Source organism: Oryctolagus cuniculus, chromosome 13, assembly GCF_964237555.1.
Source record: "Oryctolagus cuniculus chromosome 13, mOryCun1.1, whole genome shotgun sequence".
In the NCBI taxonomy this organism is placed as follows: domain Eukaryota; kingdom Metazoa; phylum Chordata; class Mammalia; order Lagomorpha; family Leporidae; genus Oryctolagus; species Oryctolagus cuniculus.
The window spans coordinates 38,375,973-38,388,118 of NC_091444.1; the positions used below are offsets into that span (position 1 = coordinate 38,375,973).

The following is a 12,146-nucleotide window of genomic DNA, read 5'->3' on the forward strand; positions in this document are numbered from 1 at the left end:
CACCAACATATTACACTTGGAGTATTTCTGCAGCTTCCTAACCAGCCCCCTACCCCCACCCCATTTGTATCAGAGACAGAATCCTTAAGTGGGAGACCCAGCGTAACAATTCCTATATTTCCAGTCACCAACAACCACAAAGCTTTACAGACTGAGATGGCTGCCTGGAAAGGCACCTATCTGATCAGCAAGCATTTACTACCGTACTGTGAAACAGAAAAAAGGGCCCAAATTCAAGAGCTCACAGTTACAACTTAGAACACAGGAGGAACTGACAATAACTAATCTTTGTGATCTTGTGTTAGGCAATGATTTTTTATTTATTTTCTGTAATTTTTTGATAGGCAGTGTTAGACAGTGAGAGAGAGAAAGAGAGAAAGGCCTTCCTTTTCTGTTGGTTCACACCCCAAATGGCCGCTACGGCTTATGCGCTGCGCCGATCCGAAGCCAGGAGCCAGGTGCTTCCTCCTGGTCTCCCATGTGGGTGCAGGGCCCAAGGAACTGGGCCATTCTCCACTGCCCTCCCAGGCCACAGCAGAGAGCTGGACTGGAAGAAGAGCAACCAGGACAGAATCTGACGCCCCAACTGGGACTAGAACCCGGGGTGCCGGCGCCGCAGGCAGAGGATTAGCCGGCCAATGATTTCTTAGATAACTACATTAAAGTGTTTGTGATAAAAGAAAAAAATGGACAAACTCGATTTAATTAAAACTTTTTGTGCTTCAAATGACATGAACAAAGTGAAAAGACAACTCAGACTGGGAGACTACATATACAAATTGAGTACTTGATCACAGACTTGTATCAAGAATAAAGAACTCTTACCACAACAACCGGGCAAGTAACCAAATAAAAATATGTGCAAAGGATTCAAATAGAAATAATCTCCAAATTATATATATAAATGGCCAATAAGCACAAGAAAAGATGCTCAACATCATTAATTATAAAAAAAATGAAAACCAAGTAATAGTGAAATATTATCGAAATATATAATCAAAAATGACAGCCAAGTACTAGTGAGGATGTGGAGAAACTTGATCCCTTGTACACTGTTATGTCACAGTTACTAGTGGGATTATGCAATCATGCAGGCACTCTGGAAAGAAGTATGGCACTTTCTCAAATTATGAGCCACCATGTGACCTTATAACTCGCCTCCTAGGTATATACCCAGAGACAATGTGAAGTCTACACAAAAACTGGATAGGAATGTTCACTCTAACATGATTCTTACTAGCCAAAAAGCAAAAATAGTTCAGATGTTCATCAACTGGTGAAAAAAACAAAATGTGGTACATCCACAAAATGGAATAGCACTTGGCAATAAAAACAAATGAGTACTAATATATTCTACTATGTAGACAAATCTTTAAAATCTGATGCTAAGTAAAAGCTGACATGTTGTATCATTTCATTTATATCAAATATCCAGAACTGACAAATCTATAAAGATAGAAATTAGACTAGCAGTTGCCTGGGGCTGGAGATGAGGGAGGGAAGGAGAGTGAATGTAACAGACAGAAGCTTTTTTTAGGGTGATGGAAATATTCTAAACTTGCACTTGGGATAGCCACAAAACTCTGCACATAATACGCAAAATCACTGGATTCTATACATATAATAGGCTTTTAAAAAGCTTTCCAAAGATGGAAAATGTATTCAGATAATGTTTTCAAACTCATGCCACCACAGAATATGAAGAATTAAGTAGAAATTTTATACTATTCCTTATAGCTGTAAAATAAATTTTATGTGGGCCAGTGTTGTGGCATGGCAGGCTAAGTTGCTGCCTGATATGCCAGTATCCCATACCACTGTGCCAGTTCAAGTCTAAGCACTCCAATTCTGATCCAATTCCCTGCTTATATGCCTGGCAAAGCAGCAGATGATGGCTCAAGTATGTGGCTCCTGCCACTCATGTGGGCTACCTGAACGGAGTTCCAGGCTTCTGGCTTCAGCCTGGCCCAGTTCTGGCCATTGTGGCCCTTTGGAAAGTGAACCAGTGGATGGAAGATCTCTTTCTCTGACTCTCTCTCTTTCTCTGTCACTCTGCCTTTCAAATACATAAATCTTAAAAAGAAAAAAAAACTGTTATGATAACATCTCAATAAAGTTAAAAAAAAAAAAACGGATTCTCAGACTAATAAGACTAAAAATATATCAAGTGAAAATTATTTTAAGACCAAAAAATGTTCATGAAACAGAAGCAGATCTCATTTTATGATTCATTAAACAAATAATTATTGAGTTCTACTCTGTGCTATGGTTTGTGTAGATCAGAGGTTATGCCAGGGCCTAAGTTATCTTTAAAAGGGTGGTACTGTGCCAAAGGGCAAGATATACAGGCTTGGACACTGCACCAAGTCATTGTTGAACTGCCTCCCAAGAAGCCTTCAGTCCTGATCCATGAGCATTATGACTATACTGCTGAGAGAACACTCCATTTAACTTGAAACTTACGCTTAGTATTTTACTATATACTGAAATAAGTATCCTCTGTAAGTCATCCATTCTTTCATTTAAAAATAATTATAAAGGGTTTAGAAAGGACAGAGATTCTGAATTAGAAGTGATCTATCAAATGTAAAAATGCAGACCTAATCTTTATCCAGAACCTTGTATATCACAATTTACTTACTTATTTTTTCAACTGAGCCATACACAGATTGCATAAGCTTTTTCTGGATACTGTACTGCTACTACTAGGAAAAGAGATACCACTGAGTAGGAAAGGCAGTACCAAGCTGGTGTGGTGGTGGTGACTATTTGGGTTTTGTAGCCTATGAGTGTCATGTATGTTTTTATTTTAAAGATTTATTTATTTATTTGAAAGTCAGAGTTACAGAGTTACACAGAGAGAGAAGGAGAAGCAGAGAGAGAGAGAGAGAGAGAGAGAGAGAGAGTCTTCCATCGCTGGTTCACTCCCCAAAAGGCCACAAAAGCTGGAGCTGTGCTGATCTGAAACCAGGAGCTTCTTCCGGGTCTCCCACATGGGTGCAGGGGCCCAAGCACTTGGGCCATCTTCTACTGCTTTGCCAGGCCACAGCAGAGAGCTGGATTGGAAGTGGAGCAGCTAGGTCTCGAACTGGTGCCCATATGGGAGGTTGGCACTGCAGGCCAGAGCGTTAACCAGCTGTGCCACAGAGACGGCCCCTGTTATGTATGTTTTACAACAAGTGAGACAGTGGATGAAGTCAGACTAGGTAGTTCCCCACCCAAGAACATCCTTTACAGGAGCTGATATTGAAGGAAAGGAATGGGAAGATGTGTGCAGCACAGACTGAAGTCAGAAGTTCTGTGGTCTAGATGCAGTCTGCACAAGGACCTGCATCTCTGGTTGAGCCAAGGGAAGCGGTTATTTGCCAAGGGAAGCGGAAAATCACTAATAAGTGATTTTCGCAGGGTGGCAGTAATGAATAACATTGCCATTTTGAGTAGACCGTACGCAAAAAAACAAAAAAAACAAAAAACTTATGCAAAACAACAAGCTTGGACATGTCACGTGCTGAGGGGGATAAGCCAAATTCTGGGCTAGGTACAGGTCGAAGTACTGTGTGCTGGAAAACTGCCATGCCTACCCAACCCAATAAAAGCACTTGCTAAGGTCCCCTCCGTGAGCCAGGAGGCGAAACTTCTTCCCTTGTGCTGTCTGCCGTGTGTTCATGCATAAGTTCCCAATAAACTCTCTCTGGGTTGCAAGTCGGCCTCTTCATGAGCCAGAAAGTCTGGGGTTGGTAAGAGTATTGCTGACACTACTCTGCTGTTCTGCCTACATTCATAAATTAAGAAAAGGCTGATTTCAGGTAGGGGCTAGCAAAAAGCTAAAAAAAACCTGCCAAATCGTCTTCCCAGCCATGACATTTTACATATCCAACAGCAATGAATGGGTTTTCTGTTGCTCCACACCCTTGCATTTGGTCTTTGTCTAATTCTGAACTTTAAATCATTCTAATTGGCTTGTAAATGCTATTTGTTTTTTTTTTTTTCTTTAAAGATTTATTTTTTTATTTGAAAGGCAGAGTTACACAGAGAGAAGGAGAGAGAGGTGGCCACAACGCCCGGAGCTGCACCAATCCAAAGCCAAGAGCCAGGAGCTTCTTCTGGGTTTCCCACACAGGTGCAGGGGCCCAAGGACTTGGGCCATCTTCTACTACTTTCCCAGGCCACAGCAGAGAGCTGAACCGGAAGTGGAGCAGCTGGGTCTCAAATTGGCACCTATATGGGATGCCAGCACTGCAGACCGGGGCTCTAACCTGCTGCGCCACAGCGCCAGCCCCTTTGTTGTTTTAATTTGCAATTCCGGCTCACTAGGCTAATCCTCCGCCTTGTGGCGCTGGCACACCGGGTTCTAGTCCCGGTCGGGGCGCCGGATTCTGTCCCGGTTGCCCCTCTTCCAGGCCAGCTCTCTGCTGTGGCCCGGGAGTGCAGTGGAGGATGGCCCAAGTGCTTGGGCCCTGCACCCCATGGGAGACCAGGAGAAGTACCTGGCTCCTGCCATTGGATCAGCACGGTGCGCCGGCCGCAGCGCGCCAGCCGCGGTGGCCATTGGAGGGTGAACCAACGGCAAAGGAAGACCTTTCTCTCTGTCTCTCTCTCTCACTGTCCACTCTGCCTGTCAAAAAAAAAAAAAAAAAAAAAAAATTTTTGCAATTCCCTAACGACATATTAAGTTGGATGTCTTACATGCTTATTTGCCGTATTTTTTTAAACATTTTTACTTATTTGAGAGACAGAGAACAATCTCCCATTTGCTAGTATACTCTCCAACTGCCTAAAATGGTCAGGGCTAGCCAGGGCCAGGAGTGAGGAACATAAGCTGGGTTAGCTATTTCAATGGCAGGAATCTAATTCCTTGAGACATCACAGCTGCCTCCAGGGTCTGCGCTGACAGGGGTTTGGAGCTGGAGCTGGGAATCATACCTAGACGCTCTGAGGTGAGATGTGCACATCTTAATTGCTAGGCTAAATGTCCACACTCTCTATGTTTATTTTCACATGCAATTCTAAAGCTGACAAAGACATACAAAGAACAGAGAAGGGGATGTATTGAGTTAGTTATGCAGAAGGGAGAGGTGAGAGTTACCATAAGGAACAGAACAAAGAGACCTTTGTGGTGATGGGACAGTTCTGAATCTTGATTGTAGTATGATTACAGGCATCTACACATATGCTAAAATGGCACAAAAATAGAAAATTATAAAAATGTCTGTTTCCTGCCTTTGCTATGGTACCACAGCCACCCAAAATATAATAATTAGGGCAAACTGGTACATGGGACTCTTGCATTATTTTTATAATATCCTGTGAATATACAATTATTTCAAAATATAAGATATAAAAAAACATAAAAAGTCATTTTTTAAATAAAAAAGAAAAAAGAATGCCAGATCATATCACTCCTCTGCTCAAAACCCTCCAATTTTATCTCATCTTATCAGAATAAAATCCATGTCACTTACTGCAGCCATCAGGCCCCGCGTACCTCTCCATCACTCATGTCACTGTAGGCACACTGGCCCTCTTGTTGGTTTTCCAACATGACAAACTCATCCCCACCTCAGGATCTTCACACCTGCCTGGTTCTCCACCCAGAATGTTCTCTCAGATTTCTGCATGGCTTCAAGCTTCATATTTTTTGGTTCATGTTCATGTATCACTTTTCTGAAGAAGTGATCCCAAACCAAGCTATCTAAACAAACATCCCCTTCCTAACCACCAGTCATTCTTTATCCTCTTATTCTGGTTTATTTCACCTTATTTGCTTATCTACTATCCTCCCTCCACTACTTCCCAGCTCCAAAGCAGAATACATGTAGGAAAAAGTTTTCTAAATTATTCTCCATTGAATACCAAAGCTCAGTGGGAACAGAAATATTGCTAAAACTTAATATGATGAACAAAGGAGTAGACCTTATGATAAAATTATATATATATATAAAGATTTATTTTATGTATTTGAAAGACAGTGTTAGAGTCAGAGAGAGAGAGAGAGAGAGAGAGAGAGAAAGTAAGTCTTGCATCTGCCAGTCCACTCCCCAGATGACAACAACAGCCAGAGCTGAGCTGATCCGAAGCTAGGAGTCAGGAACTTCTTCCAGGTCTCCCATGTGGGTGCAGGGGCCCAAGGACTTGGGCCATCTTGTACTGCTTTCCCAGGCCATAGCAGAGAGCTGGATCAGAAGTGAGCAGCCGGGTCTCAAACCGGCACCCATATGGGATGCCGGCACTATAGATGGTGGCTTTAACCCGCAGCACCACAGCACTGGCCCCATTAAATTATATTAATATAACTGATCTACAACACTAAGCTGTAAAGGGATTTTTAAAAAATTTACTTATTTATTTGAAGGCAGTTATAAAGAGAAGGGAGAGAGGGAGAGGGGAAGGCAGATGGGGGAGGGGGGAAGGGGGGGAAGAGAGAGAAAGAAGAGGAGAGGGGGAGAGAGGGAGAGGGAGGAGGGAGAAGGACAGCAGAGGGAGAGGAGAGGGAGATCTTTCATCCTTTGGTTCACTCCCCCAGATGGTGGCAATGGCCTAAGCTGGGCCAGTCCAAAGCCAGGAGCCAGGAGCTTCTCCAAGGTTTCCCATGTGGGTACAGGGGTCCAAGTACACAGGGCCATCTTCTACTGTTTTCCCAGGCACATTAGCAGGGAGCTGGATCAGAAGTGGAGCAGCAGCAACTTGAACCAGCACTCATATGGTATGTTGGCATTGCAGGCGGTGGCTTTACCCACTATGCCTCAGCGTTGGCCCTGTAAAGGGATTTCTTAAAGCTAAGTTAAGAGCAATCAAAACACATGATAGTATATAATGGAACAGAACAGTCACATAAGCATAACTGAAAAAGATCTAGAAAATCTGTTAAATTCACATAGGCTATCAATGCAACATGATTTATTAGTGGGGAAAAACAAGGATGGCTGAGGTATGGTGAAGACGTAAGTACACAGGAAAGGACAAAACAAAGGTACCAATTTATGATTCATCTGCCATGCACATCAGGAGCCAAACAAAACAGCTTTTGTATTCAGGACTGTGTTTCACAACTGAAACCCTTGATGCCTGGAATACAAGTGCAAGACACCATCAGGCTGTAGCTTCCTGGCCACCCACTCTGAGTTTAACTCAATGAATTGTGGGAGTGGTACAGCCTACCCCAGGAGATTCTAATCACTGGATTCATGCGTTAATTTGTTTTTCTAATATATAACAAGTTGGGGGTGGGATTGTCTTGAAGGGTTTTGTTTAGGGGAATCCTAGCTCAGGGCAGGGCAGAAAGCTCTAAGACTACCTGGCCAGCATAAGCATTCCCTGAAGTACAGCACTGCCAACCAGGAACCTCAACCCGATCTGAACATGTAACCAGAACGGATAACCACCGTGACTCCAACCAGCGCCAGAGGCCAACATGCAGCAGTCCCTATCCTTTGATCCCCTTAAGTCTGACTCTCCATTCCTTGTAGCCTCCTTAAAAGCCAGAATCACCCTCATTCAGGAAGGTGGAAATTCTTGAGACTCAGAGTGCTAACCTCTTATCTGCCAGCAGTGTAAACTTTCTCTTTCCTTTGTCCTCATATGCCCTTGCTATCTTCATTCAGCACTGGGAATGGGAGTGAGCTTTCAGTAACACAACAAAAAGAATCTGGAGACTCTGGAAATAATTCAGTTGATGAAAGAGGTCAGGGTAGAGAACTCCATGGGGAAAGGTAATGTACAGGGATGTTCTGAAGGGAAGATGGAAGGAAAATCTGGTGACACTGAACGACCTATTTTCTAATCCACCGAGATTAAACTAAAAGACCAGGCTGTTTACATTAAACAGATGTGAGAGCTGGTGTTGTGGCACTGCATGTTCCGTCACCACCTGCAACAGTGGCCACCTGTATTGCACTGCTGGTTGTGTCCCAGCTGCTCAGTTTCAGATCCAGTTTCCTGCTCCTGTGTTCAGGAAGCCAGCAGAAGACAGGCCAAGTGCATGGGCCCTTGCCACCCTTGTGGGAGACCAGGATGGATTTCTTGGTTCCCGGCTTCAGCCTGGCACAGATCTGGCTATTGTGGCCACTGGGGGAATAAATAAATCAGCAGCAGGTGGATACCTCTCCTCTCCCTCTCTGGGTTGCTCTGCCTTTCAAATAAAAAATAACTCTTTAAACAAACAAATAGACAAAAAAGATATGAAACATGGTTGAGTGCTACTGAAGATACACAAGATTTTAGAAAACTAAAGAATATCTTGAAACTTGAGAAAAGGTCTATATTTGTTAGGAAAGGTAAGATGGGATTTTGCCCACATCTGAAGGAATTTCAAGGTTTCTTCCAGGATGACTGTGATTTTCTGACTAAAGACAACTGTCAACACTCTAACCAACACTTCTCATGACTATGACAATTAAACAGCTACCTGCTGTTTGCCAACACGGTGAAAGATGCATTAACAACATCACTTAACCTTTGTGACAATCCTACCAATTAACAGTTATCCTCAGACAGCAAGACGGAGTGACGTATGCCATATATATGTGATATAATGAAGGAATCATGGTGTTTGCCTCTGATTGCTAGCACAGAGCTTCAAAACCCTTGGAATCTCCTGAATGAGAGGCATGTCTTTGTTGTGCTCCTGAGGTGACTTACCACAGGGCTCAGGTAGCTTCAAAATCTGGACTGGACACCAGAAGGGCAAGCACATTATTCAAGGATTGGGACTTTGAGCCTTGCCCTCTCACTTGCTTTGGCCTCTGGGGAGGAGACTAAGCTCAATCATTGGATCAATGACTTAACTGGTTTCACCTACATATTGAGACCCCAATAAAAACTTCAAACACCACGTTCTGATTTTAAGGGGATGGCAGGGGAGCTCAGTGCTCCCACTCTGACCAGAAACCAGGTGTATTGTTTGTTAATAAAACTAATTTTCAGCTAAGCACTTTTCCTGAGGTCTGTGAGTTATCCTAGCAAATTATGTAACTTGAGGGATCAAAGGAATCCATACATTAGTAGCAGGCTTGTCAGAACTGCACTTGTCCTGGGACGACCACAGGTGCTGGCATCTGAAGGGGGCGGGGGTCCTGTCTAGGGGCCCACTGACTGGTGAGATCTAACATAACTCCACTAGTGTTAGAACTGAGTCACAGGCCGGCGCCACGGCTCACTAGGCTAATCCTCCGCCTAGCGGCGCCGGCACACCGGGTTCTAGTCCCGGTCGGGGTGCCGGATTCTGTCCCGGTTGCCCCTCTTCCAGGCCAGCTCTCTGCTGTGGCCAGGGAGTGCAGTGGAGGATGGCCCAGGTGCTTGGGCCCTGCACCCCATGGGAGACCAGGAAAAGCACCTGGCTCCTGGCTCCTGCCATCAGATCAGCGCGGTGCGCCGGCCACGGCGGCCATTGGAGGGTGAACCAACGGCAAAGGAAGACCTTTCTCTCTGTCTCTCTCTCTCACTGTCCACTCTGCCTGTCCAAAAAAAAAAAAAAAAAAAAAAAAAAAAACTGAGTCACAGTATATCTGGTTGGTTTTGGAACAGGTCAGGATACTAGAACAGTTACTAGAATGCAAGGTGCTACAGGCAAGACTCAAACACAGTTCTGGAATATTCTAAACAGTATTTTCTTATTGTCAACACTAAACTATAAATCATAATAACAACTTACAACTTTTCACCATAAAATGAAATGGTATATAATATATCAAGATTTCAATCTCCATAATAATGTACAAGAAATGGAAAATTATATCAGTTTGACAACCGATTAAACTCATTAAAGCAACTAAAGTACCATCCACTGCCTGAAGATCCACTTATAAAACACCAGTGCAGCAGTAGCAGCAGCCACAGAGGGGCTCACGCAGAGCAGAGCCCAAAACTATACAAAGAGAAAGCAGGATCCCAACCAAAGCCACCTTCAGCATTGCTGCAAATTGAGACTTTTTCTAAATCTCTAATAGAATGCTTCAGCTTAAAAGCCATGTTTAATAAGAGTTAAAATGGGAAGGATAGGGGCATAGCTTTAGTATAAAAGCTTGAAAATCCATTTTCTAACTGAGTTGTCCCTGGTTGTTGTGTCTTACAAGCTGGAGAGAAACCATAGGATACAAGAATACATTCGCAATAAAAAGCAGATTGGAATTGTTCTCTGCCCACAAGACTAGGCTCTGAGCACCGATATAGAGAAACAATTTCATGGAATCCAGCAAATACTACTATGCTTCTTACTAAAGCTTACATTAGAACTTGCTAAGGTTTGTGTTTCATTTTTTTGAAAGATTTTATTTATTTATGTGAAAGTCAGTTACACAAAGAGGAGAGGCTGGTTCACTCCCCAATTGGCCGCAATGGTCGGAGCTACATCGATCCGAAGCCAGGAACCAGGAGCTTCCTCTGGGTCTCCCAGATGGACTTGGGCCATCTTCTACTGCTTTCCCAGGCCATAGCAGAGAGTTGGATCGGAAGTGGAGCAGCTAGGACTCGAACCAGTGCCCATATGGGATGCCAGCACTGAAGGCGGCAGCTTTACCTGCTATGCCACAGTACTGACCCCACTAAGGTTTTATTCAACCTGGAACCCAAAAGTAATCTTCCTTCACAGGAAATATGCAAATTATATCGTGGCCAAAGCTGCAGGCTTTGAGTCCTGTCTGTGTGAGCCTGTCCTTCCTTACCTGGCCGGTTAGTGGCTGCCATGATAAAAACCTGCTGGCGCGACTCCAGACCATCCATCTCTGTAAGCAGCTGATTCACCACCCGCACACTAGCTCCTGTCTAAAGAGAAACCAAGCTTTCAAAACAAAGGATAAAAAACAAAGCATTCCATTTTATACAAGATACAACATTAATGTGAACAACATAGATTCAGCCAAGAGATTCACTATTCACAGCACTGTGCAAAATGTACTGTGAAGTCTGGATGAGGAACGAGGTGTTGGGGTTCCTTGTGCGTAGTTTCACTGTAAGGTGGTAGGGGGAGATGAGACTCAGTTCCAGGCCAACCACATCCCAAAGGCTTATGCTTCTTAGTTAATCACAGCTCAAATAGGCACAGACCTCCCTCCAGGCAAATCTAGATTCAGCTTTTGAACCCTAGATTCCCCAATATATCAGGTACTCCAGATCTTGAGCCTAAGGCTACCTCATAGCAACATCCCAAAGAAAGGTTCAGGGTGTTGGGAACCACAGGAGCATCCCTTAGATACAGAAATAAAACCAACCAAAAATGTAGACAGAAGGAGTGCTGTTTCTTTTTTTTTTCTGTTGTTAATTATCTTTCTTCAACATAAACTTATGTACAGAGGTAGTAATGGGTTTAACTCATTCATTGATCCAGGAAAAAATATTTGATGCATCTATTACTTTTTGACAACATAACACTATTGGTCAGGAGGTTAACAGAATTATAATCTGGACTCAAAAACATGAAGATGTTCTAGGAGTAAAAAATACAACATCAATTAAAAAAGACAAAAGGCCAAAGAATCAATAGAGGAAAAGCTGACAAATTTTACTATATTCTAATTATAATTCTATATAACAAAATTGAAGAGAAGTGATAAGACTAGGAAAAAATACTGTCCACTGTTGACAAAGGTGTGGGAAATGGTAATTTTCCTACACTGCTAGGGGGCACAGAGAACTGGTAGTTTCTGTGAAGGATGGTATAGTATTATAGTTCAAAGGCAGTACGTACATATCTTCAACATTGATTTTCACTTGCAAAATTCTACCTCACATACTCCCACATGGGCACATAAATATGTGACATAAATATGTAGTAGCACAGCTCACTTAAACCACTGTCTGCAACTCTGAGATCCCAAGTGTGCACTAGTTGGAGTTCTGTTAATGATCCAGCTCTTTGCTTCCACACCTAGAAAGCAGCAGGAGACAGCTCCAGTACTGGGGCCCCTGCCACCCACTTGGAGAGTAAGCTAGAGGATAGAAGATCTCTGTGTCCCCCTCCTCTAACTCTGCCTTTCAAATAAACAAATCTTTATATACATACACACGGGTGTGTGTGTGTGTGTGTGTGTGTGTGTAGCAAAACCAACTGGAAAGAAAGTAAATGTTGTAGAGGAAATATTGAGCAAATTCCACCATATCCAGACTAGAACATTATGCAGTAACTAAAAAAACAAGTTATTGGACCTAGGGTT

At 43.2% G+C, this 12,146-nt stretch overlaps 1 protein-coding gene across 16 annotated transcripts in view; it reads right to left on the reverse strand.

The window, feature by feature from the left end:
• The window catches only part of NVL (nuclear VCP like), a 110,634-nt gene that overhangs the window by 45,129 nt on the left and 53,359 nt on the right, over positions 1-12,146 (reverse strand). For 13 of the 16 annotated variants that reach the window (XM_070055378.1, XM_051820594.2, XM_070055376.1 and 10 more), the window contains one exon: positions 10,659-10,758. The exons of 2 other annotated variants lie outside the window; for them this stretch is intronic. In XM_070055378.1, the coding sequence (XP_069911479.1) occupies positions 10,659-10,758 (100 nt within the window). Of the gene's footprint in view, positions 1-6,322; positions 6,756-10,658; positions 10,759-12,146 lie in introns of those variants that run through there. One more of the 16 variants, XM_008268363.4, reaches the window with a different exon arrangement.